General features: G+C 36.6%; 1 protein-coding gene across 2 annotated transcripts in view; it reads left to right on the forward strand.

Moving 5' to 3' along the window:
• The window catches only part of LOC149799836 (eukaryotic translation initiation factor 2A-like), a 62,941-nt gene that overhangs the window by 30,510 nt on the left and 6,991 nt on the right, over nt 1-25,440 (forward strand). Inside the window, exons 12-15 of one of the 2 annotated variants that reach the window (XM_089959243.1) lie at nt 10,174-10,340; nt 12,724-12,825; nt 17,549-17,616; nt 24,522-24,620. In XM_089959243.1, coding sequence (XP_089815369.1) covers nt 10,174-10,340; nt 12,724-12,825; nt 17,549-17,616; nt 24,522-24,620 — 436 coding nt within the window. The remainder of the gene's footprint in view (nt 1-10,173; nt 10,341-12,723; nt 12,826-17,548; nt 17,617-24,521; nt 24,621-25,440) is intronic. The other variant, XM_089959244.1, reaches the window with a different exon arrangement.

Consider the following 25,440-nt stretch of genomic DNA (forward strand, 5'->3'; position numbering starts at 1 on the left):
AGAGATAAGCTGACTTCTTCTGGTTCTGTGTTGTCATCAATCGCTGATCAAAGTTGACATCGGACTACAACTGTATGAAAAGAATGAGTCAGCTTCTTAAGGACTTTGATGTTGAGAAAGTTTACTAACATGAACAAATCCTATCTCATTCTGTTCCATCTCTTCATTTATCTGGGCATGGGGTTCAAAAGTCTCTTATTCTGAGCTTTTCTCATGCTAGAATATCCCTTGGTACCATCCTTGGTGGTGTACTGAAATCCACCACCTCTTCCACTTGTAGAGTTGAATCTCAGCTCGTGTCTCATTGCAGCTGCAAACTCTCTTGCCCTCCACTGCATTTTCACAAGACATAGGAGGACCTCCCCTAGTTACAGGAGGGTATCTTGATGAGGAAGAATCTGCAAGTCTGTAGCTACTGGGTTGATCCATTGATTATGTGCTTGTGACTGAGTGGAATTCCAGGCTCATGACCATCATCTTGCCAGCCACAGGTCCTTAAGCCTGGGCATCCAACATCCCTTTCCTAGATTGGAATGGTCATTCTAAACTTGCCTTTTTCCTTACCCAACTGATTCCCAGATTCTTGGAGAAAGTGAGATAATACAGGTGTTGACTGAGCTTGATTACTCACCTCATGTGGGAAAAAGAATGTTTCCACAACCTCCTCTGTCTAACAGTAGAGTTTTTTCCTTGGACAGTCATGCCTACCCTGTCGAAATAGCTGCCAAGAGTTATTGAATTTCAGTGTGCATTTCTTTGAACTTATTTAGTTTCCAAGTTTGCAGAAAGGGGATGTAAGTGCTATCTAATCCTGATTGTTCCCCTCAAATGACAAAAAATCCTCAGTCAGTAACCTCTTGCACCTTGCAGCATAGATTCCCAAGACGATCCTGCTTTCTGTTATTTTTTAAACTACCTTTATGTCTTGTACACCCATTCACAGTAGGTAGGTAGGTGGGCATTTGGGTACCATAGTTTGGTAGATAGGTGGGCATTTGGGTACCATAGTTTGGTAGATAGGTGGGCATTTGGGTACCATAGTTAGGTCAGTAGGTTGGTGGGCATTTGGGTACCATAGTTTGGTAGATAGGTGGGCATTTGGGTACCATAGTTAGGTCAGTAGGTTGGTGGGCATTTGGGTACCATAGTTTCTACTACTAGGTAGGTAGGTGGGCATTTGCATGCCATAGTTAGGTAGGTTGGTTGGTGGGCATTTGGGTACCATAGGTCAGTAGGTGGGCATTTTTGTACTGTAGTTAGTTAGGTAGGCAGGTGGGCTGGGTACCATATTTACGTAGGTAGATAGTTTGACAGTATGTCAGTACAATACGAATGATATAGTGCTGCTTAAAAGTTAAACTTCAAATTGTAAAATGAGCAAATGTTCAAATGTAAAGACAAAAGATTGCAAAAAAAACATCTTTTGTTGTAAAGGGAACCATGGTCTCTTTGCTCAGAATATATTTGCAGCATTATATCATTTATGATGGCTGTTGGAGACCAGTGAAAGAAGAAGAGATCAATGTAATTACACTCTGGGGTCTCTTGTAATTATTCAATACCTGCCCAGGTCAGTTAGGGTTGTCTTTGGTGTGTCTTTGAAAAAGGCTCTTATCTCTCATTTCCTCACCATTATGTAATCAGTAATGGGTTGAATAGTACTGTACCAATCAACTGACCAATTGAGGGTGTTGGTGGATGTGCTGATGACCAACCTAAATGTTATTACCAGAGAAAAAAAATGAAAACTGTTTTACCCTGAATTTGCTTTTAATAGCTGAGGACTGTTCCAATTAAACATATCTGTGACCCAGGGAAGACACTTTTAATGTGGGGTACTTACCTATGGATGCAATTTAGAATTTTCTTATCATTTTAGTGTGAACTATTTGAATCTAAAGTACCCTGACATATAGATTTAAAAACATGCCTTCCCTGGGTACCATATACGTTTAAATGGAACAGCCCTTATCATATTTCACATGGTTTGTAAACCTTTGAAGAAGCTGAAGTGGCTCGGTGGTTAGTGTTCTGGACTTGTGGCCAGAAGGGTGCAGGTTAAAATCCTACGATCAGATCAGCCTGGTTCAGCTACCATGGTGTGTCCTTGGACAAGGCACTTTACTCCAATTGCCTCGTTACTAAATAAATTTCTTGGTTCCTGAGCGTTAAAGCACCAAATAACCTTTGACAAGTTAAGAATTTTAGAGGTTGCTAAACTACTGGTATTGTGGAAAGGTTGTTTGTATCCTTGAAAAGTCCTTGAATTTCTTGAAAATCTATTTTTTCTCAAACTTTTTGAATTCATCTTATGGAATACAGAACACATTGAAAATTAATAAAATGTATCTGGTTTTAAATTCAGATTCTAGTTATTTACATAATTGCCTTAAAGGAGACCGGAAACCAGTGGAAATATAGAATAATAATAAAAGCACTATAGCAGAAAACCTTATTCTGAAGTATCATCTGCAACTGTAATGCCAATATTTAAATATTGGCCTATCTTCTAGGAGCTGAATTTCCGTGACCTCGTATGCAAAATTTCCGCGCCTATTCGGTTACTTTCGGGATGTGACGTCATAGTAGCGACTCCAGCAACCCAAGTGGGAGTTGCCAGAGTAAAAGACAATACCGTTTTGCGTTGCTTACGGGTGTAATAGAACATTAAGAAAAGCCTGTGAATATATTTTTTTTTTCTTTTCCGACTGATAAAGGCATCATGAAAGAATGGGTACATTATTACAAACGAGTCAATTTCAAAGCAACACCATACAGCACTATGTGCACGTTACATTTCTCAAAAGAATGTTACGAGAGGGATCATGAAAAAATAGCAGCTCAAAGATACGCAAATGCTAGGCCTAGACTAAAAGTTGGCGCTGTTCCAGACATACCTTTGAACATTTTAAATCCTGGGAAAAGCGTTAAACGTGTGAGTTACGAAAATGGGCAGAAGGACGAGTAAGTGACCACAAAATGCAACAATCAATCCACATATCTTTTATCTAAAACAGCAGTGCTAAAAACAAATCTGATAGCCCGACACCCTGGGCCCCTTCTGGTTTTAGTTCCGGCCCATCCTGTATTCAAAGTGAGGTGCCCGTCAGGCTTGTCGAAACAAAAAGTGTTTGCCTGAGGAAACTTTGATCGCGCTGGTGAAATGAGTAAATGTATTTTCAAGATGTTGACATACATGCCTTAACACATTAACCCCAGAGCCAAACAGCTAGGCAGTCCCCTGAAGCATACTTGCAGAGATCACCTAGAGCAGTGTTAGCCTTTCCAGTGCCTGTATCCCTGAGACTAGCTGACAGCAATTGGATTGCAGATTTTTATAGAGGGGGCTACTTGCAATAAAATTTTTATTATTTTATTTGTATTCATTTAATTCAGCTGAAATTTGGCACGGCAGTTCTCAATAAACTTACATAATGGTATAAATTTCATGCTACATGCAGAAATATAACTAATGCATGATGGTGAAAACAAATGATGTACTTGCCAATTTGCTTCTCTTGCAGTAAATAATCCATAAAATCCATTATGAATTCACAAAGAATTATTAACACCATCAACACATGAAATAATTATATTTTATGTACACAAAAATTCCACTTGTCGTCTCTTGTAAACTAAACATCCTGTGAATACTGTACACAAATGGGCATATTTTACTTGCTCTTTACTTACCTTTCTTCCTAAGAACTCTCACTGGAAATTTTTAAAACTAATAAAACACTTAACAAACCTTGAACTATGAACACTCATGTTAACAACATATATTTCCCAAACATTTATTTAACGATTATTCAAAGGAAAAAGAAGCTCCACGAAATCAAATGCATTAGCATCAGGGTCTAAATCCGTTGCTGGTCCTTGGTATAGCCTCTTGTCAATGTGTGTTTCATCATTTACGATCATCGATCAGCTCTACTTTCATTTTCTTCTTCTTCTTCAACATTCTCATTTTCGTCACTACCGCTGTTATTTTCAGCAGCTTTTTCGATGTCACTATCAATCTCGTCTGATTAAAATCCAGAAAATTCTCCATCAGAATCCGTCAAGTAAAAGTCTGCTCCTAGAGGCTGATTCTCATCAATTTGCATCAATTTAAAATCGAAATATTTTCACTAAATCAACTGATATCAAAGTGAAAAAAATTTCCCGCTGTTCAGCAATGTGCGCTCTATCTATGTAAGCTAAAATTTGATTGGTTAAACTGCCTGCATTAGTGGGAATTGGCTTTAAATCAACCAATGGTTTGCGCCGAGTTAACTCGTCGTGCGGGAGAAAGGCCTTGCTAAATACTGCCTCTTAAACTCGGCGCTCGGGAGACAAGCTATGCAAACTCAGCCACTTTAGCGAGGCTCGCGGGAGATCAGGGGTGTAAAGTACGACGAGTATACTCGTCGCCAGGGGTTAATGTGTTAACACGGCGCAATCTAAATCAAATCACCACTGTCGTAGGTGAAAATTTAGATTTGATTTTAATCAAATCGAAGCTTTGCTAAAAATAAGATTCTAAACCTGTCGTGTTTCAAGAAAACACAATTTTCAGTAATCTTATAAAAATTAAATTTAAAAAAAAAATGCATTGTATACATGTAGTATGCATAAACGGTAATCTGTATTAATTGGAACTGATATAAAACTATTCCTTGGGCAGTTTAAAAAGGAGCGATTAAAAAAAAGGTCAAAGTTTCACATTAACTGTCTGACAATAGAACGGGGGAGGGACTATTGACCCCCCCCCCCCCTTGCCCCAATGTGCGACCGCCCATTTGACGTGCCTTTTCTCGCTGTGATACGCCTTATTATTCCCCCATGACAAGCCCCTTTTGCATACTCTGGTCAGTTCTGGCTAAATTGCAAAATAGCTAAAGTTTTGATTTAAGTACGCAAACAATAAAGCCTGTGTGACTAATGAACAGAATCCTTATCCTTACATTGATCTTGTGAAAAGGACTGCCCTTCGGACATACTTCCAAGAAACCATGTTCGACAGTGTGTGTATGTATAAGCACCAGCAATTGATTACCAAATAAACGATGCCTATTTTGTTGTTACTTACGATGCCATGGACTTCATTTTAACAGTTCAAATCTGCAGTCACAAGTTACCGTACATCTGGCAACTGTTTTTCTCAAGTTTTATGCCCCACCTTATTTTCTTAGGTTTAAGTCTTAATGCATGTAACACTGTTTGCTGATTAAAATATTTATTCAGAATTAGTTCTTTAGGGCCACATATACTGCATGGTATATTTTGTTTTATTCCTTGTAATTTAATCATGGTAATTAAACTTTTCATATACGGTAGAGGAATGTCAGGTGTTAACTGGCCGAGTTTCTTTGGCGGAAATGGAGATGCGATTTTGTTTGCAGAGAAAATTTCAACGTGATCATTCATTTAAGCTAATTGGTGACAATTTTATTCTTTTAATTATTTTTTTTACTATAGTACTGTTGTAGTTGTTTAAAAAATCTGAAATTTACTTGAATAATGTTTAATCTTCACATCCTATTTACTGAAGAAGAAAAAAAAGAAGAAAAAAACTGTTGTATGATATTCATTATTTCGTCCAGTGCCGGGTTTAGACGTGTGTGCGTGTGATTTGAATTTTTAACGTAGCTTTAACAATTTTTCAGTCATATCGCTACGATGTCAGCAGTGTGGCAGTTTAGACTGGATTGCATACGTTATATTTAAAAATGGTTTGGGGTTGGGTTTTTTCTTCTGACAAATGAAAATTAACAGACATAATGTAATAATCGGGACTTCGCTGCGCAAAATTGAGAGATATTACGAGATCGGGATGTAGATGAGGAAATACCCCCAAAATCGGGAGGTTTTTCTCCCGGCTTGAGAGTTGACAGGTATGAACTGTCCGGGCTTGTGGAATTTCATTCAGGACTTTAGTTTATTTAAGTCACCAGCCCGGGGCCTGTGCCTAACAAATTTCTTTTAGTACTTATCAGTACAGTACATAAACTATTATATCAGACTGCAGATTCAACTTTTGAATGTGCAACCCAAATGTGGTCTCCTGTCTGCCTCGCTCGCCAATGTTTGTATTCAAGGACTCGCTAGTATAGCGTCACGGTACCACATGATCTGTCATCTCATTAAAACTCGGAAAAACTCGGCAATTTACGGAATCGTGGTATCTTCCACGCAATATAATCACTACCCGCTTACGATATTTCATTTATAAACATTGCAGTCGAATTAAAATCTGTAGAGAATTACATACGTAAAAGGAAAATTTTGATTTCTAGTCTCCTTTAAGCAGTGACTAGATAAATACATAAATTGGAATAAAATTGGACAGTTGTAGGAGTAGCATCCATTGATTCTGTTGGTTGGCTTATTATTTGTGGTTTTCTTCTACTTTTTACTTATTTATTCAGTGATAAACAAAGTAACATGTGGAGAATATTCTAATCCTATATGAAAATTACTCCTATAAAATATTTGAAAGGGCTTAAAAACTTGGAAATCTATGAAAAACTCTCTGGAACCATATTTGACCAATTCAGTAGTTCATTGCAGTATTCACTAGTTAATAACAGTGGTGTCATTAGGTTCTGGGGTCTGGAGATTTACCCCAGCAACTTTGCTGCTAGCAACTGCCTATAGTCAGTAACTTGACAGATGTTTTTGAAGACAAAAATATACAAAAAGTCTCCTGTTTTTGTGGAAACCCTTGTACCTGAATAATTAATGAATACACTAAATAATGTTTGAGGATGAAGAGAGTGTATTGTTTATAATGCAAAAGATCAAAATCTTTTTTCAAATATTACTTTTTTCTGTCAAGTGGAGTGTAATTCTTGTAAGTAAAAAGTAAATCAAACAAAACAATAACATTATTACAATAGTGTGTAAAATTCTACAAAATGCATTGTGGTCCAAGGAAAATGAACAGTACAATAATATAATAAATATCTGTTCAAGTTTAAGATGAAAATATTAATAGGTTACATTAAATTACATTTTTAATTCAAAAAGAGACCAACACTACATCACTGATTCATGTAAGATATTCTTCTGGTTCCAAATTTTCAAGGAATGCTATGCCAGATTTTGCAAATGACAGAATTGAGAAAGAAAAGTAGTGTCCATTTGTTTTTAATTACATGGTAAGATCATTGTTTTATCCTAAAAGGCATCACAGTTCTTTTAACAATGGTATCTATCAGTCATTGGGTTGGCATTTTCTGTATTTGACCTAAGACTTACTTTTGAGACAGCTGTCAGTATACAAACAGCTGAGTTAACTATCATATATATATATGTGTATGTATGTATATGTGTGTGTGTGTGTGTGTGTGTGTGTGTGTGTATATATATATATATATATATATATATATATATATATATATATGAAATGCAATATATTGGAAAAGTCCATTGAAACTGCAAAGTATAATTAAGGAGTGTACGTGAAATGAAAGTTTCATGTAACTTTAAGTTCCTTTCAATCTCTGTACAGGTGAACAATGATTAAGAAACATCCTTGCATGTGAGTGAGCCTGAGCAACATGGGATGGGTTGCTGTTCATACTGCATCTTCTGAACTCTTGCCATATTGCCAGCTAGTATGTCAGAGATGTGTTTGTCATCACACCCACAAACTTCACCTCCATTTTACAATTCCTGTAACTGTAATGTTGTTAATGAATCTGTTATCTTTCTTGGAGAATTTCAGTCAAAAATTCTGCCAGACAGATGATTTTTGCCTTTATTGGTCTGCAGTTCATGCAAGGTTCCACGTCTTCCATCTTGGCTTCTCACTGTTGCCAGGAGGTTCCATCTCTGCCATTTTGGCTTCTCACTGTTGCAAGAAGGTTCCATCTCTGCCATTTTGGTTTCTCACTGTTGCCAGGAGGTTCCATCTCTGCCATTTTGGCTTCTCACTGTTGCCAGAAGGTTCCATCTCTGCCATTTTGGTTTCTCACTGTTCCCAGGAGGTTCCATCTCTGCCATTTTGGCTTGTTACTATTGCCAGGATATATTGTGCAGCTCAACTATCTTCTTTGCTGACAAAGCTTTTAGAAATAAGTGTTGGCTTTTAGAAGAACAGACACTGAAAGAGACACATATTCAAATGAAACCAGTGGAGGCAGAAGTAAAAGAAAAGTTGCTTTGTACTGTTTATAGACATACATTGTATCACAAAAATGTTGGTTAATTGGCCATATACCATTGTACTCTTAGCAGCAGGATCCATACTGCAATATAGTGATATACTGGTAAAACTGCACACCCCTATTTAATAACTACCTATTTGTGACCACTACAGGTAGAATACAGAATAAACATTGTACACATGAGCTACTTTAAAGAATATATTACTGTTTTTCCATTTCTATATATATAAATCTATTTTTTATTTTTGTGTAAACAATCCTTCTCTCGTCCATTCAAGAATTATAAGGCGGATTTTTTAAATCTTAATGGTATACATAAGTTTGAATTTGCCTCTAAACTCGTACATTTTAAAGACTGGACCTAGATACATCTTCACTAGCCAAGGTTCCGATATAATAACCATATCTACACCTTGGCAGATCGAACAGATATTGTAGTGCTTTGTCCTAGTGATATCTGTTGGATTTAATGAGTTGCCTCCTTTAGTATGTAATGTGAACTAACCAATGGCATGTAACTGCGGTGCATTTAACATCAGCTGAAAATGGTGGAGGCAATCTACTTGAGAAGATGCTTTGTATGTTTAACATCAAAAGTTAGACTGCGTACCAGAGGGAAGCCATTACAGGTGTATTTGAATGAAAGGTATTTGTACAAACACAGACCGGCAGTGGAAAATTGATTCTATGTCAATCTATTCAAGTTGTGTGTTCCCCTTGTCTCATTCATGAAGGTTGTTGTTGTTGTTGTTGTAGGGTTTAACGCCATTTTTCAGCACGCAATAGGCTATACATGGCGGCCAGTATTAATGGTGGAGGAAGAAACCGGGAAATCCCCGGAAAGAACCACCGACCCTCGAGAAGCTACTGGCAAGCTTTCTCACATATCCACATTGGCCGAATCCGAGACTCGAAGCCACGCAGACAGAGGTGAGATGGCAGTGATCCGTAACGGTGAGCGCTTTAGACCACATTCATGAAGGAACAGTGTTCATATTTGAGCAGCTTAATTTTGTTTGGTTGTGGTGGCTTGCTGAAGCATCTAATGAAATTCACAGGCCTGATCAAAAATTCTGCTTGATGTGCCAAGATGTTGATTGGGTTATCATATCGGAACCTTGGCTAGCAAAGATGGGCCTAGATAGTGCAGTGACTCATTTTATTCTTCAGTTCTAGGTTCAATTGCTGGACACAATGCATGCAAGGATAAGTGTTTGCAGTTTGCTAATATAATCTAACCATAGTTACAGGGGAAAATTTCTTGCAAAATACTGGATTTAGTTCAAGGTATCATTATTATCACTGAGTCTTTCTTCATTAAGGTGTCTGAATGACATGAGTGTTACAGGATGCATGTGAAGTCCACAAGTTTGATGTTGATAACCACTGAGATATTTTTTAAAAAGTGGGATTTGTGATTGCTTTGAATCACATAATGAGATAGTCTTAGTCAAAATGAATCACTCAGAATTGTGTCCTTGCATCAGCCAATTTATGCAGACCATGAGAGGAGGGAACTGCTGATTAACAAATCTAGAAATAGGTGCATGCATATTTTGTAGTTTCTTACATAGTAATACACCTGTGCACAATTTTCTTCATTTGATTATTTTTAAACATTGATTGACGCTTGATTCATAAAGCTAAAATCCAAAGGACAATGACTTTACAATGTTTGCATGATGCAGTTCGATTGAGTAAAGCTATGAATGGGGTCTGATAAGAACCTTTCAAGTCATTAGTATGTGCAAATTCCATACAGTTAGAAATATTTGACAGATTTTAACAGTATGATTCAAAGGAAATTTTTGTTTGTATTTCACATTATTTCACTTCGATGGCCACAGAGAAAATTAGATATCACCGAGTTGACTAAAATCTCATATTGTTTTGTCAGATCTCACAGAATGGTATTATCACAGATATGTTTGTAGATTTTACTGATGCAAAGTGAAGTCTGAACTTGAAATTAGAGACAGGCAACTTTTTTAAAAAATTTCTCAAACTTTTTGCTCAGGTACAGGATTTGGCACTACACTGGTGCCCTTTTGGAACAGGTGAATCTGGAAGCAAACAAAGAATTGTGGGAAGTAAAGTGGCAAAATCAACCTGAGGACACTATTAAGGATTTCCAAATAAAAAACAAACCAGTAGAGGGTGTACCAAGTTTGCCCCAACCAGAGCGTAAGATAATTTTCATTCTTAACACTGCTTTGTGCAAGTCACTGGTATTAGATTTATTTTTTTATAAAATTTAAACACATGTATGAAAATAAGCATTTATTCATTTGATTATTTGCTTGTTGTAAAATATGACTACAGATCCACTGAACCAATAATAGGATTCAGTATATATTTGGGTCAATCTACTTATTTTTTTTATCCCCACCCCACCCCCAGTATGTGATAATATGGTGGGACAGGGAAAATAGCTATCACTATGTCAGCCTTAAATCCATCTGTCTGTCTGCTTGTCCATAACCATATTTGCTTGCATGGTCATTCTCTGAAACTGTTGGACAATATATCTTTAAAACTTGTTCCACATTTAGTAGGTCTCAAAATAAATTAAGGTTAGTTGGGGGGGTGGGGTGTCTTATTCCCTCCCACAAATTAAAGTCAGTTGGAGTGTGACTAAAGTTAAAAGTAAGTATACATGGTAGTTAGGCTGATAAACATACTGCACAAGCCTTGTCTCTGGCAGCCTGATGATTTCTCTTGCTCAGAACAGTATTTTAATTCCAATACTTTGTTCATGATGAAGAGTGAGTCCCTGTATCTCTCTTGGTTTTCATCCATTTTCTGGAGTTAAAGAGCACATGGACAAAAATTCTAAAAGCCTTGTACAACCCTACACTTTCATTTCCAGGGCAAAATTCAGTATGTGCACATAGTAGACAGGTGATCAAAAAAATTGTTTCAATATTTGTTATGTATTTGTAGTCTGTCACTCTGTCCTTCAGTTTATTCACACTTTCATTTCCTGGGCAAAACTCCATTGCCATTTAAGATAGTCTGAAATTTTGTACACATTAAACTGTTGAAATAGATATGCCTTTTGCTATTCACACTTCTTTCTTCAGCATAACAGGATTGAAACTAAATGGATTTTGGATCAAAAGAAAAAACGCAGAACACAATGTATGTAAATGAAAACAATTTATGAAATGAAGTATATGAGTCTCAGAACTATTGCCATGAATAATAATGTAACAATGAAATGGATAAAAATATGCAATAACAAATAAACACATTTACTCAAATAATGATCTGCCTTATACATTATGACACAAGTTGGAAACAAAACTAGACTCTCATGAATATGTAAAAAAGAGAATCATTTGCCAAACATGTCTGGTGTTGTGGTAAGGGTAATAACAGGCATGATAATACATGCTTTGTAAAACGTATGTGTGAGATGACCCCTATGTTTGATATTATTCATAAAATTCTGGCCCTGTATCTTAGTCTTGTACTGTTTCTTGTATAGCTCTCCCCAACTGTAGCTTAGCAAACCACCTCATAGCTAGAACAATAAAAAAAATTACATGATAAAAAACAATGCCAGTCCAATATACAGCAATAGTAGAAGTTTATGCAAGTTCAGTATATTTTTTTACTTCCTGGTATTTGTGCATTTTGTCTTGTCAGATAATGTGTTTTAAAAGGAAATAAAGATATATTACTTTGCTTCCTATTGTATTATTTTAGTTCATATTGTTATCATTCATTTACTGGATAAGAAAATATAAACACTTAACACAAGGATGTCATAGCTACCTTTCATAAATATACCTGTGAATCCTCATTACTAATCTATAGGGGGCCCCGAGTAGCAGAGTGGTCTAAAGCGCTCACCGTTACGGATCACTGCCGTCTCTGTCAGCATGGGTTCGAGTCTCGGGCTCGGCCAATGTGGGTACGTGAGAAAGCTTGCCAGTAGCTTCTCTTGGGTTGGTGGTTCTTTCCTGGGTTTTTCCTCCACCATTGATACTGGCTGCCATGTATAGCCTATCTTTTGCTGAAAAATGGCGTTAAACCCTACAACAACAACAACTAATCTATAGATGCACTGTCATCAAGTTTAGAGTGATTTAAAATGATCAGAACTTTCAGTCTTGTGTAAAAGTGAAATATATGATTAAATTCCAATTATAGTCCAGGCTAGTGCTTCCTGTCATTAAGAAGATGATTTTCCTTTTAATTGAGAAATCAGAATCACTTATTTACTACTTCTAATCACATTCTGCGAGGAAATAGATGAATATCTAGCTATTGATCTGTAAAAGAATAAACAAACTGAGATATTTCTTCAGGCATTGTTTTTGGAGTAATTCAGAATTTCTGAATAAGATGTCAGATTTCTGTATCATACATAACAAGTTTTTACTTCATTTTTCTCGTATCTCTTTTGGATAAGTAGACATTTTTTTTTTACAACAGCAGTAATTTATACCACAGATTCACAAGAGTATGGGATTTAGAACATTCATTGATTTTTATGTATATAAAATTTTGGATTTATTTATTTTTCATTGAATTCTCATGCCTTATTTTCCATTTACAGCCAAAGTTGCAGCCTATCGCCCACCTGGGGCTGGAGGGCAGCCAGCTTCTGTCAGGTTGCATGACTACGAGGCTCCATCCATTGTGAATGAAACAGCCAAAGGTTAGTAATTGGTTTAAACTTCAGGAATATATATTTGAATCTATTCATTAAAAATCAGATTTAAACATGTTTAACTATACTGGTCCTTACCAGAAGAGCTTATGGGGGGGGGTGTCTGTTGTTTCTCATCTGTCCATCTGTTAGCATAAGTTTGTTTTCACTTCACATCCTAAACCACTTTGAGGATTGCAATAAAACTTTATGCATGCATTCATCCCTTTGTCTACTTAGACCTAAATGAAAATAGTGCTGATCTGGTGTCCAGAGGCCCCACTAGGCTGAGTTGTCAAATAATAATAATAATGAGGACTTTGTATAGCGCCTAATCTTTAGAAGCTCTAAGCGCTTTACAACATTAGACAACACCTGTAAGATAAAAAACATATAATAATATTTTTACAGAAACAAACACCATGAAATTAGAAAAACATCAATAAAAAATTTAAAAAAATAAGATGCTCACCTTTACCAATAACGGACATCTCACCTCTGTTCATTTGGTTTCAAGTCTCAGTGTAGATTCCATTGGGTTGGCAGTTCTTCCCAGGTTTTCCTAGGTTCTACCTTCACTAAATATACTGGCCACCTTGTATCATATGGTGCCAATTCATTGTTTTGCTGACAACATTTAGGTCTGCAAAATATATAGCAAGACATACAACAGCAACAACTGATGTCCAGTGCCAGATCAGCTATCTTGAAAATCTTCCTATCACTACTCTCCTGAACAGAGTCTCATACTGCCATGGGGCTTTCACCAGAGACTTCATTTGATGTCCTGTTGGTCCAAAATGAAGTTATGCTGTCTGATGTCCAGTGTAGCCACAACAGTGGCCATCATGAAAATCTTGTTATTGCTATTCCATCTGAATGAGATGGTTATATCAACATGGGTTTTTGCTAAAAGACTTTTTATAATGTCTAGTTGGTCCTTAGTGAAAATTATGCTTATCGGATTCTAAAATGACTGCCAAAGTGGCCATCTTGAAAATTTTATCACTACTTCTGAATGGCTGGTCGTATCAACAAGGAGTTTTTACCAACAGACTTCTTATGATAGCTTGAAAATCATGTTATCTTTAATAGTCCAAATTAGATGTTATTTCTTTCAGGAGACTTATGATATTTTGTTGGCCCTAAATGAAATTGATGCCAATCTGACAAAAATATGCCCACCACATGAGGTAATTTGAAAATCTTTTTATCACAGACAGTTGTTAGGGTTTAACGCCATTTTTCAGCACAAGATAGGCTATACATGGCGGCCAGTATAACTGGTGGAGGAAGAACCCTGGAAAACCCAGGGAAAAACCACCGACCCACGAGAAGCTACTGGCACGCTTTCCCACGTACCCACGCTAGCCAAGCCTTGGACTCAAACCCATGCAGACAGAGGTGAGATGGCAGTGATCCGGAACGGTGAGCGCTTTAGACCACTCGGCCACTTGGGGCCCCTATTACAGGCAGAATATCATGGATAATTTCAACATGGCAGCTAAAATGATGAACTTGCCTTATCTGGAATTAATGGAATTTCTTTTCAGCCATAGAGCATCTGTCCCTCTAATGAAATTATGTTCTAATGAATATTTTCATGAGGGTGTCCCATGTTTTGTTAAAAACAGATTTCATTGTATAATGATACTTTTCAAATGGATTTTGGCTCATTATTTTAAATTATGAAATTTGTGTCAGGCAATCTAACTAAAAATACGATCGTCTAGGAGATTTGCAAAATAAAAACTTCAAAATTGCATTCACAATTTTCAGTTGATTTCTGATTTTTTTACTTTAGATTTATCATAATCAGTCTAGAATCTGTATTTCTAGCTATTACTGCAAAATCGGTGAGCAGACCATGTTACATGCAACACGATCAATAAAGTCTTTAATTAATTTTCTTTTGAGTCGTACAGATCGACTATTTTATAAGTTAGTAGCATAGAAATAGAACATCTTGTATCATTAATTACATGGTTTGCATGTGACCTGGTATAGAAGCACTCAGTCAGTAAAAAACCCATTGCATACATGCCAACCATTATACTTTTGGCATAATCATTACGCTTTTTTCACTACATTACGCCTTATGCGTAAACATGTATGGATTACGCTTTTTCATTATATCCACCTTCCAAAAAAAATCAGTTGTTTGTTTTCTCATTTTTATTAACATCCCATTAATCCCACAGACCGTATTTTAGAAAAGACGGCTTCTACGTAACTACAATATAACAGTACGCTTGTCCATGCACTTTCCTAACAGTATTATGTTCTATTTATAGCAACTATCCTATTACCCAGAAACATGCTGGTTCTACTTTCAGACTTTCGACCTTGTAATTCTATAGCAGCTGTATGGCTTAGTGAGGAGAGAATGGACTGGTTTTCTAATTTTTAATCTTTACTAGCAGATTCTTTTTTCTAATTTATATATATTACAGAACCAGTCTATAGGTATTTGGCGCTAAAAGGTATAATTTATTTTAGTCGATACATGTATGAGAGCAAAAATATCTCCTTTCAAATAATTTCATAGATGGATTAGAAAAAGGCCAAAAATAAATGAAACATAAAATAACAGAATCCTCCAAAGATGAGGACACGAGGGCAGCATCATGTGACATCTATTACAGGCCGTGTGGAAATAATTTTACTATTTGGGGCTTAAAGTCATCAGATGTATTCTAGTCGATGTTTGTGTTAGAGCACATATATTTTTTCAAAGAATTTCACAGGTGGATCAGAAAAAGACCCACCAAAAAACGAATCCTTATAAAGATGAATACATAAATGGCATAATACAGCGTTCCATTCTCGGGCACAGGGGCTCGTATCATTGCTTAAAATTGACCTGTCATACATGCCCCTATTGCAGACAGAATATCATGGATAATTTCAACATGGCAGCTAAAATGACATGTCAGTTTTAAGCAATGATACAAGTGTTCTAGGGCAGCATCATGCTCATTGCAGTCTGTGTGGAAACGATCTTAATATTGCGCATGTTGGTAAATTTTATGTGGAGAAACACTTGAAAACAAAGAAACACATCGAATTAGCACATCTTACGAACTCCAATACTAAGGTAACTTCTTATCTACAGCAGAACTAAATTGCGGACATGAATGTTATAAATGCAGAGGTGTTATTTACCAAGTTCTTAATAGAAAGATAATGAAGATCTTGCTATTGGTGCAGAAGCAAGAGAATTCATAGAACACAATTCTACTCTAGCTGTGAAGGTGTTTTATGATAATGTTAGAGATTATTATGCTACAGCCTGTGATTACATTCTTCAGAAATTCCCCTATGGAGATGAAGTGCTTTTAATTGCTTCATTTACTGATGTAAATGAGAGACAGTCAAAAAGCTTCAAAAGTGTTAGATTCTTTGTCAAGAGATATCCCTTTCTATTACCATCCTTGCCTACCTTGGGTCATCTGGAGGGAGAATTCCTGCAGTATAAAGTTGGGATTCTACTATATACTTAACGCAGATAGAGTTGATGTGCAGTGGCACCTTATTTCCCAGCTAAAAGACACAATCACTGAAGATATAAATTTCCTCTTCTTTGTCAGGTTATGAAAGGAATATTGGTTCTTTACCATTCTAATGTTGACTGTGAGAGATTGTTCAGTATTGTTAACAAAAATAAAAGTGAATTCAGATCCAGGCTCAGATACCCAGTACTTTGTACTCTGCTGGTGTGCAAAACATTCATGGTCTCAGCTGGTACAAAGTGTTTTAAAATGCAACATGAAAATCTGTTGCTTTCGAATGCTAAAAGTGCTACATATGAAAACTTAAAGCAGTAAAGGATGTTAAAAGACGAGAGGGGCAAATAAATCATTGTTTATTGAATTTTTAGCATGTTATTTGTGGATTTCTCTTTTTCGGCTTGGATTCCTCTTTTTGTCCATTTGGATTACACTTTTTCCTCATCAGGGGTTGGCATGTATGCCATTGGTGAAGGCACTTGAGCTGTGGTAAGTTTTCTATTGACAAGGGATCATATCAGGTCATTAATGAACCATGCAAGAAATTTTCATCTGGAGGCATATCCAGAAAAAACATTTGGCAACCTCATGACAAAATGATGTTAGACCTAATATTATTAGTTACATGGTTTGTTAGCTATCCAGTATGGAATGATACTGAGTCATGAGAATACAGAGTGACATGCACCGAGCCTATGTAAGATTTTCACCTGAGATCTTTCCATGCTACATTACTTACATACCATGCAACAATATATTCCAATTAAGACAAATGATATCTTTGTACATTGTGTCCTATCATTTTTACTTGAAATCATGGGCAAGAATCTCTGTCTCATCACACCGACTGGTATATCTTACTGAGCTGGTAGATACAATCTGATACCAAGTCTTTACATGACTCATTTTAACCACTGAAAATGCAAAGAACTAGTCAGAGATATGGTAAATTGTAATGTTTAAAGCACATATAGAATATTGGGATCTATTAACCATTTTTGCATTCAGTTTATGGTTTTAAGGGATTTTAATTTTTGTCTCTGCTGATAATGAAGGACATAGAAATCACATTGGTATCATTGACAATACTGTAAACATTACAATATATTTTGTACTGACTTTACATTAATTGCTTTATTTACTGCTTTTCTTTGACTTCATTTGAAGGTGACTCGTGACATTTTAAAAATCATTGCTTATGTTTTTTTTAACTTTTATTCTAGCAGCAAACAAACCTTTGACAAAGAATCAGAAGAAGAGGGAAGCCAGGAAGGCAAAGGCCTCACAGGAGGTAATAATGACTCTAATTGAACACACCTTGTACATCTACCTGTACTACTATATCTTGGAAGTTATTTCCTTCAGAGCTTATGAGATGGTCTGTTGTCCATCATCCATCTGGCCATTAGCATAGGTTTGTTGTCTTTATTCCATAACTGCTTGGAGGATTGCCTTGAAACTTAACACATTGCTCATCCCATGGTATAGTTGGTTCAAAATAAAATTGGTGCCCACTCAGACATCCAGTATGGCTGCTACAGTTGGTCCTAAATGAATATTTTGCCAATATTATGTCCAATGTAGCTGTCACAATGGCCATCTTGAAAATCTTAGTGCTACTCCTCCTGAATGGATGGTCATATAAACAGGGGTTTTCACTTGAAGACTTTTTATGAAATCTAGTTGATCTTGAAAGAAAATGGTGCCACACAGACATCCAGTATGTCTGCCACAGCAGCCATCCTGAAATTATTATTGCTACTCCCGATGAAATTAAGTTATATTTGACTGTGAAAATGGTGCAGCTGGCACAACTAATTTGACCACTATGAAAATTTTGTTATTTGCTACTCCTCCAATATTGTCATATTAACAAGGGATTTTTACTGAAAGATTTCAAATGATGGCTAGCTGGTCCTAGGTGAAAATGGTGCCACACATATCTAATATGACCACCACAACGGCCATCTTGAAAATTTTGTTATCACTACTTCTCTTGAATGATTGGTCATATAAACATAGGCTTTCACTGAAACACTTATGTCTAGTTGGTCCTAATTGCGCTGATCTGACCTTGAATATGGCCAATACAATAGCCATCATGAAAATCCTGTTACCACTGCTTCTGCTAGCTGACTGACCCTATTGAAACTTTTACCAATAGACCTCTTGACATGTCTGTTTGGTCCTAAATGGAAATGGGGCTAATCTGATACCCAATATGGCCAGCATGGCAGCAGTCTTAAAAATCATGTTGATATTACTCCTTCAAAACATAAAGTGATATCAGCATGGGGTTTTCACCAGACGAGTTCTTACGGTCTGGTTGGTCCAAAATGAAAATCATGCAAACTTGCCCAAATATGGCTATCCTGAAAATATTATCTCTTCTCCACCTAAATGGATGGCTATAATAACAAGAGGTTTTCACCAAAAGACTTGTTATGATACCTAGCTGGTCATGAATGAATATGACTGCTGTGATGGCCATCTTGAAAATCTCATCACCACTCCCCTTAAATGGATGGACATATTAACTTGGGGGTTTTCACCAAAAGACTTATGATGAAGTGCACTAAGGCCAAAATGAAAATGGTGACAGTCTGACATTTAGTAAGCTTAACACCATGCTAGTTTTAAAATCTTGTTATCACTGAAAATATCAGAGATGGTTTCAACACAATGCAGTTAAAAGAGCATCATTATCTTAGGGATTTTCATTCCTGCTGCAACTCAATCTGTCACGTGCTGGCCATAGTATTTACTACTTTAAACTATATGTACATTTAATGGATCATTATTAACTCAACATTTCAAGTATTTGTGTCTGGAATTTGGATTAAAATGTTGGTTCCAGTGGGTCAAGATTAAAAGCTTTGTTGTTGTTGTTTCCTACAGTTGTCAGAGCACCTCTATCCTTGCATTCACAAGAATTGCTTGTCAGGGCCTTGTTAACACTGCAAATGATGATGTGTATTATGGCTTTTATGGTTCTAGTTTAAGAAAGTTTTGCTTGTAAGAAATGCGTGAGAAACAGGGAATCAGTCTGGAAAGCTCATGCATTTGCACCATCCAGCAGCAGACAGGAGTGAAAAGAAAGTGAAGTGTCATTGCTACACTTCTACCTTTGCCCTCACTGTCACCAGAGGGCATTTCAGTTTACTGTGTCAGTCAATTTGTATGTTCATCAGTACAATATTAACAGTTTGATTGCACAACTTGGATGATTTATGCTGAACAAAATTGTAACTTGTTTTTATAACCAACAGATCAGGATGTCATTAAGCGACATGGTAATAATGTTGTTTCCATCATTCTGTCCATCTGTCAGCAGTTTGGTTTCCACAACTTTACCTGAAATTGTTGGATTTTAACCAGATTTTGTATGCATTGTTATTGTGATGGGACTTATAAAGAGTTTGATCTTGAGCCTGCTAAACAACTAACTCTCACAATGTAGTGACAGGTATCATACATATCACACAATGTAGAAACATGTAGCATACACATTTCACGATGTAGAGACAGGTACCATAAATATCTTACAATGTAGGGACTGGTGTGAGACACATCTCACACTGTAGAGACAGATATCATACACATCTCAATATTGAGACAAGTATCATACACATCTCACATTGTAGAGACAGATATCATACACATCTGAATGTTGAAACAAGTATCATACACATCTCACAGTGTAGAGATGGGTATCATACACATCTCACAAATGTAGAGTCAGGTATCATAAAACATCTCATAATGTAGAGACAAGTATAATACTCATCTCAAAGAAGAGACAGGTGTTATAAACATCTGACAATAAAAACCTGTATCATACACATCTCAGAATGTGGAGACAAGTATCATACACATCTCACATTGCAGATACAGATGTCATACACATCTTACACTTTGTAGAACTGGAATCGTAAGGTAGCAGGCTTATATCCCCTAATGTTAACGTGATTGGTGAACATATTTTTATGAGAAATTTAGGTAAGGTGATTAGGTAAGTATTCTTTGAGAACTGCAGTTTGCTTAAAATTATGCTCTTTCTGAAAATGCACATAATGAAAAATGCTTCTGAAATAGCAAGAAAAAGAAAATTGTATGTTCTTTACACTCTTCCTAAGATAAACACATTCTTTTATATCACCTGAGTCAAGGGTTTACAGTAATCCTCATGTTTGTCCATCTATCCTTTCATCTGTCACTTATTAGCACAACTAGTCCGCCAGTTTTTTATGGATTGCACTGAAGATTGGTCAGTATTTTGGTAATTGCATATTGGCAAAATATTTTGCTCACAATTTTTGTTAGAGCTATTGGCTTTTTTTGTCTTATAGCAGTATATGACACAATCTTTTTTAGCTGGAATCTTCCTGCACAGATCTATTACTAGATGGACATCCTAAATTCTGGATCATTTCTGGTACCAGGACTGTAGGGTCGGGGGGGTAGGCAAATGCTGACTGAAGGAGCATCCATGACCCAAGCTTGTGGGTTTGAATCTGGAGAGACAAAGGTTGGCAACTTGTGATTCCACCTTGTCACAGTAAGACAGAGTACCCCCAAAATGTGTAGATCCAAGTAAAGACTGATTGATGGAGAGACCATTTTATGTAAAGGACTTGACCTATCCTGGATAGAATGGCGGCCAAAACAATGAGACTGCTGGGAATGTGCCTTTTCTGTACATTGATAATTAGACTTTTGTACCAATGTAGAAACTGCCAAATCAGAAAACAGATCAGTTGATCTGGTGCACCCATTTGAGGAGGTAGGACACCATCACAGAGTTTTCAGACATAATGAGGACTGTTTGCCTGAGAGTTGATCCTTCCAGAAGTGAAGGTATTGATGATAGCCTTTATTCTTAAAAGGTTGATTTGTAGAGGCAACTCCCCTGATTCCCATTTGCCGCAGACAGTAGTGAAGTTCATCAACAGGTGGTAGCCCAACCGTACATACTGACATAAGTACCTACTGTAATTTGCACTCGGTTGTTTCTCCATTGAGATCTCCATGGTCAGCCAACCATGGATGCACCATTGATGCAGGAATGATCATATCCAGGCATGATCATGACAGTTTGATAGAGGGGACTTGAAAAGGGGCACCCTTGTACTAGCAATACTATTTGAAAGGGGTGCATAAAAAGATGGCCGAGTAGGATCAAGTCCACTGTCACGTTGAATAATCCAAGGAGTTGCAAGAACTCTCTCACTGGAGTCCCTGTTGGAAATGGACTTGATAAGTTTGACAACCATGATTACATGAACACGAGGTGGTCATACCAGATTCAGGTTGGTGATCAACTTCATACTCAAATCAGCAAAAGGTTGGGATGGATGGAGGCTGGACTTTTCCCAGATCACGTGAAAGCCTACATTATCTAAAAGTGAGAAACAATTGTTTCTGCCTGAGAGTAGAATAGAACTTACCATACATTTCTAGAGGATGTCATCCAGGTATGCTGCTGTCATTGTAGATGAAGTCAACTGAAACTACATGACAATGCAATCCATAACCTTGGTTAAAACCCAAGGGCTGATGTTGAGGCAATAGGAGACTTTGATCTGATAAACCATGTCGCCATAAGCAAAATGAAGAAATTCCATGATGTGAGGTTGATAGGGACTTGAAAATATGCGTTGGTCATATTGAGACTGAGGGCATACTCATCCCGTCGAATGGAGAGATGGATTGATATCAGTATATTTCAGCAGTGAAACGACTTGGTTGAGACAATTCAGGTTGATGGTCGGCTTCAACTTGCTGTTTACCTTCCAAATAAGAAGTGCCTTCAGTAAATCCCAAGAGATTGTGGAATTTACACAATCTCCACTGCCTGTTCTTCAGTGAGTGATCATATCTCCAGTTGTAGAAAGGCATCCTTCTCCCAATCAGATGGTACATCTGTGGAAAGGGGATGGAGGAAAGGAGAGAGGTTAGGATAACTTGTCTGCAGTAGCGTGGGCTGATTGTTTCGAAGTACCTGTGTGGGTTGAGCAGCAAGTTGAATGTGCAGTCCTTCAAAACCCAGTTAACTTATTTTCTTGAAAATTTCACTGTAAAAAACATGACATTAATTTCTTTAAATTTTACACCATTGATGCCAATCAACCAACCAGTATTCTTAAATGGAGAAAAACTTTTCAGTTACTTTTTCTTAAAAACTACAGAACAGAATTTGATCCAATTGAATTGAAAGCATTTTTAAATAAAAGCCTTTTAAATTTATACAGATCCCAATGAGCCACCTAATATGAGACCTGTTACTACTAAACATAGAAAAGACATTTAAATGACTTCTTTTCAAAGACAATTTACAGAATTAGGCCAAACTTTACAATAAGTACGCTGACATAAAGGTCTTCTGAATTTGTACAACTGATGTCAAGCAGCCAATTATATTGGCCATTGGTACTAAAATAGAAAAACCTTTATATAACATCTCCAAAACTGCTCAAAAGAATTTGGGCCAAATTCGACAGAAAGCATTTGAGCATGAAGGCCTTTCAGATTAATACAGATTATCCACTATCAAATGTGACAGCCATTGCTAAAATTAGAAAAACCATCATATGACATATCAGAAGCTACCAAGATGATTAAAATAGATGAGCATTATTAAAACAGATAATTTTTCAGACAGCTTCTTTATACAAACCACTATTAGAGTTTGACCTAATTGATAGAAAGTTTTCTGGCATGATAGCATTTTTAATATTATCATTGATACTGATTTACTGTCAGATATGGATGTTACTAAAGATTTGACCTAATTTTGGAAAAAGTTTTTTGCTAAAAGCATTTGCAAGTTTGTTTAAAAGATGACTAACTGGCATCAGATTTGGCTACGTTACTACAAATAATTTTAAAAAATTAAGTTTTCCTCTGTTCAACTGCTCAGAGAAAAGACCAAATTTAACATGAAGCATTCTGACATGAAATTCTTTTGCATGAGTGATGCAGATCTTCTGTTCAATATAACCATTGTAACTGAAAATGGGAAAACCATTGAAGGATGCCTTCACAACAACCAAATTTCATAGAAAGTATCCTGGCATAAGGCTTTTCAACTTCTTGTAGATGTTACTGATCTGCTATCCAATGTAGCTACTATTACTAAAAACAATATAATCCTTTGATATGTCAGAAAACAGTGCTTCTAACCCTATTTGCTAGGCCAACTCCTTTTGCATTGGCTTTTAGGCAGATGTAAGTCAATTAAGCTATCTTGGGCCCACTTGGGCCTTTTGAATGTAAGAGATACCAAGTAAGTAATAACTGGGAATACATTTGCTTGAAATATTTACCCTTGAAATATTTATCCCTGTGCAAAAGTGCAAAACACCTTTGTGGAACCTTTTATCGAGTTTATATCCCAGCTTTCCATGACGTCATTTACAAGGGTTATGACCCCTAATTGTCCATCATTCTGACTTCTGCAGCATTACTTTACCAAGGATTGTTCTATTTGAACAAATTTGACACGAGGCTTTATACTGATGAGACCTCAAATGAGTTTGACTTTCATCAGTCAGTAATGCCATTTACAGAAGTTATGCCCCCTGACTCCCCATCCTCATAACTTGGTTGTTGTTGTTGTTGTAGGGTTTAACGCCATTTTTCAGCACAGGATAGGCTATACATGGCAGCCAGTATTAATGGTGGAGGAAGAACCCAGGAAAACCCCGGAAAGAACCACCGACCCACGAGAAGCTACTGGCAAGCTTTCTCACTTACCCACATTGGCTGAATCCGAGACTCGAACCTACGCAGACAGAGGTGAGATGGCAGTGATCTGTAACGGAGAGCACTTTAGACCACTCAGCCACTTCGGGCCCCCTTCTTATAAATTGGGGTTTCTGCATCGAATCTTTTTTCAGGAATGTTGGCTTTCAGCCAGTATTGTACATCTTCTTATCGATGAGACATTGATTGAGTGAGTTATAACATTTCATGGCAGCATTTAGAGGAATTAATGACCTTTGAATAACTGTTTCTTCAAACATTGGTTTCTTAACACAGTCAGTGGTGCAGATTAAGATTGCAATACTTTGGATGCTTGCATTATTTGTTATTATGCTATGATAATAAATGTGTAATATTGAAAATATGAAATGGGGTTGTGAATCATCATATCATTGATGGTATGTAATTAATTTTTTGCTTACTCCATCACAGGCTTCCACAGAGAACAGCGATCAGCCAGCATCAGTGTTAATGGACTTCCCATCCATAGGAAATGCTGAGACAGATAAGAAGATTAGGAATATTCGAAAGGTCTGTCACAAAGTCATGGTAATATAAACTTCTCCATGCATATGGATAGGATAAGAAAATCTAACAAGAAAATGTGAATTTCAGAAATAGAAGATAAGTCAGCTTAAATTGAAGTTTAGAATTCAGAAAAATGATTAGTTGAAAGTTAAGTCTCACTTAAAATTTAACAATCAAACATCTAAAGTCTTGATATTTGTGTTGGTGAAATTGGAACAGTGCCTGGTTTTCACTAACAGAACTTAAGACTGGGCTCTAGACTCCATTGGTTTGACTGGCTAAAACTAATCTATAAAATGTATTACATTTAAACTTTAAAACTTGTGATGCTGAAATTGGGACAGATGAAATATGATTGTTGTCATAAACAAAGGTTGCTAAGATCATACCACATATCTTTTCCCCAGGGATATAAGAACAATATAATTGGTGATAAATATTGTTATGGGATTACTAAACATGGACTGGAATGAGGCGTTGCAGAGTTCCTGTGTACAAATTATTTCCATGATAATGGTTTTACCTTACCCCACTCCAGTTTTTATGCTTAATTATTGTTCTCACTTTACAAGGTGACAAACATGGGATGTAAACCAGATGGTGCCTAGTGGCACAAATAAAACATTCAAAGAGAGTATACCCATCGAAAATATTTGGATATTTAGAAAGAGCATAAAGTATTTGATTGGTGCATCTTTGAATTGTGAATTGTGGTTAAAAGATAAAAATATAATGTAAATGTTTAAATTTAGCATCGAAAATAGGCAGGCTGTGCACCAGCTAGAATGCAACTTTGATGGAATGTGAAGTAGAAAGAAAAGTG

This window comes from Sinohyriopsis cumingii, chromosome 5, assembly GCF_028554795.1.
Source record: "Sinohyriopsis cumingii isolate HCF-2022 chromosome 5, ASM2855479v2, whole genome shotgun sequence".
Classification (NCBI taxonomy): Eukaryota; Metazoa; Mollusca; class Bivalvia; order Unionida; family Unionidae; genus Sinohyriopsis; species Sinohyriopsis cumingii.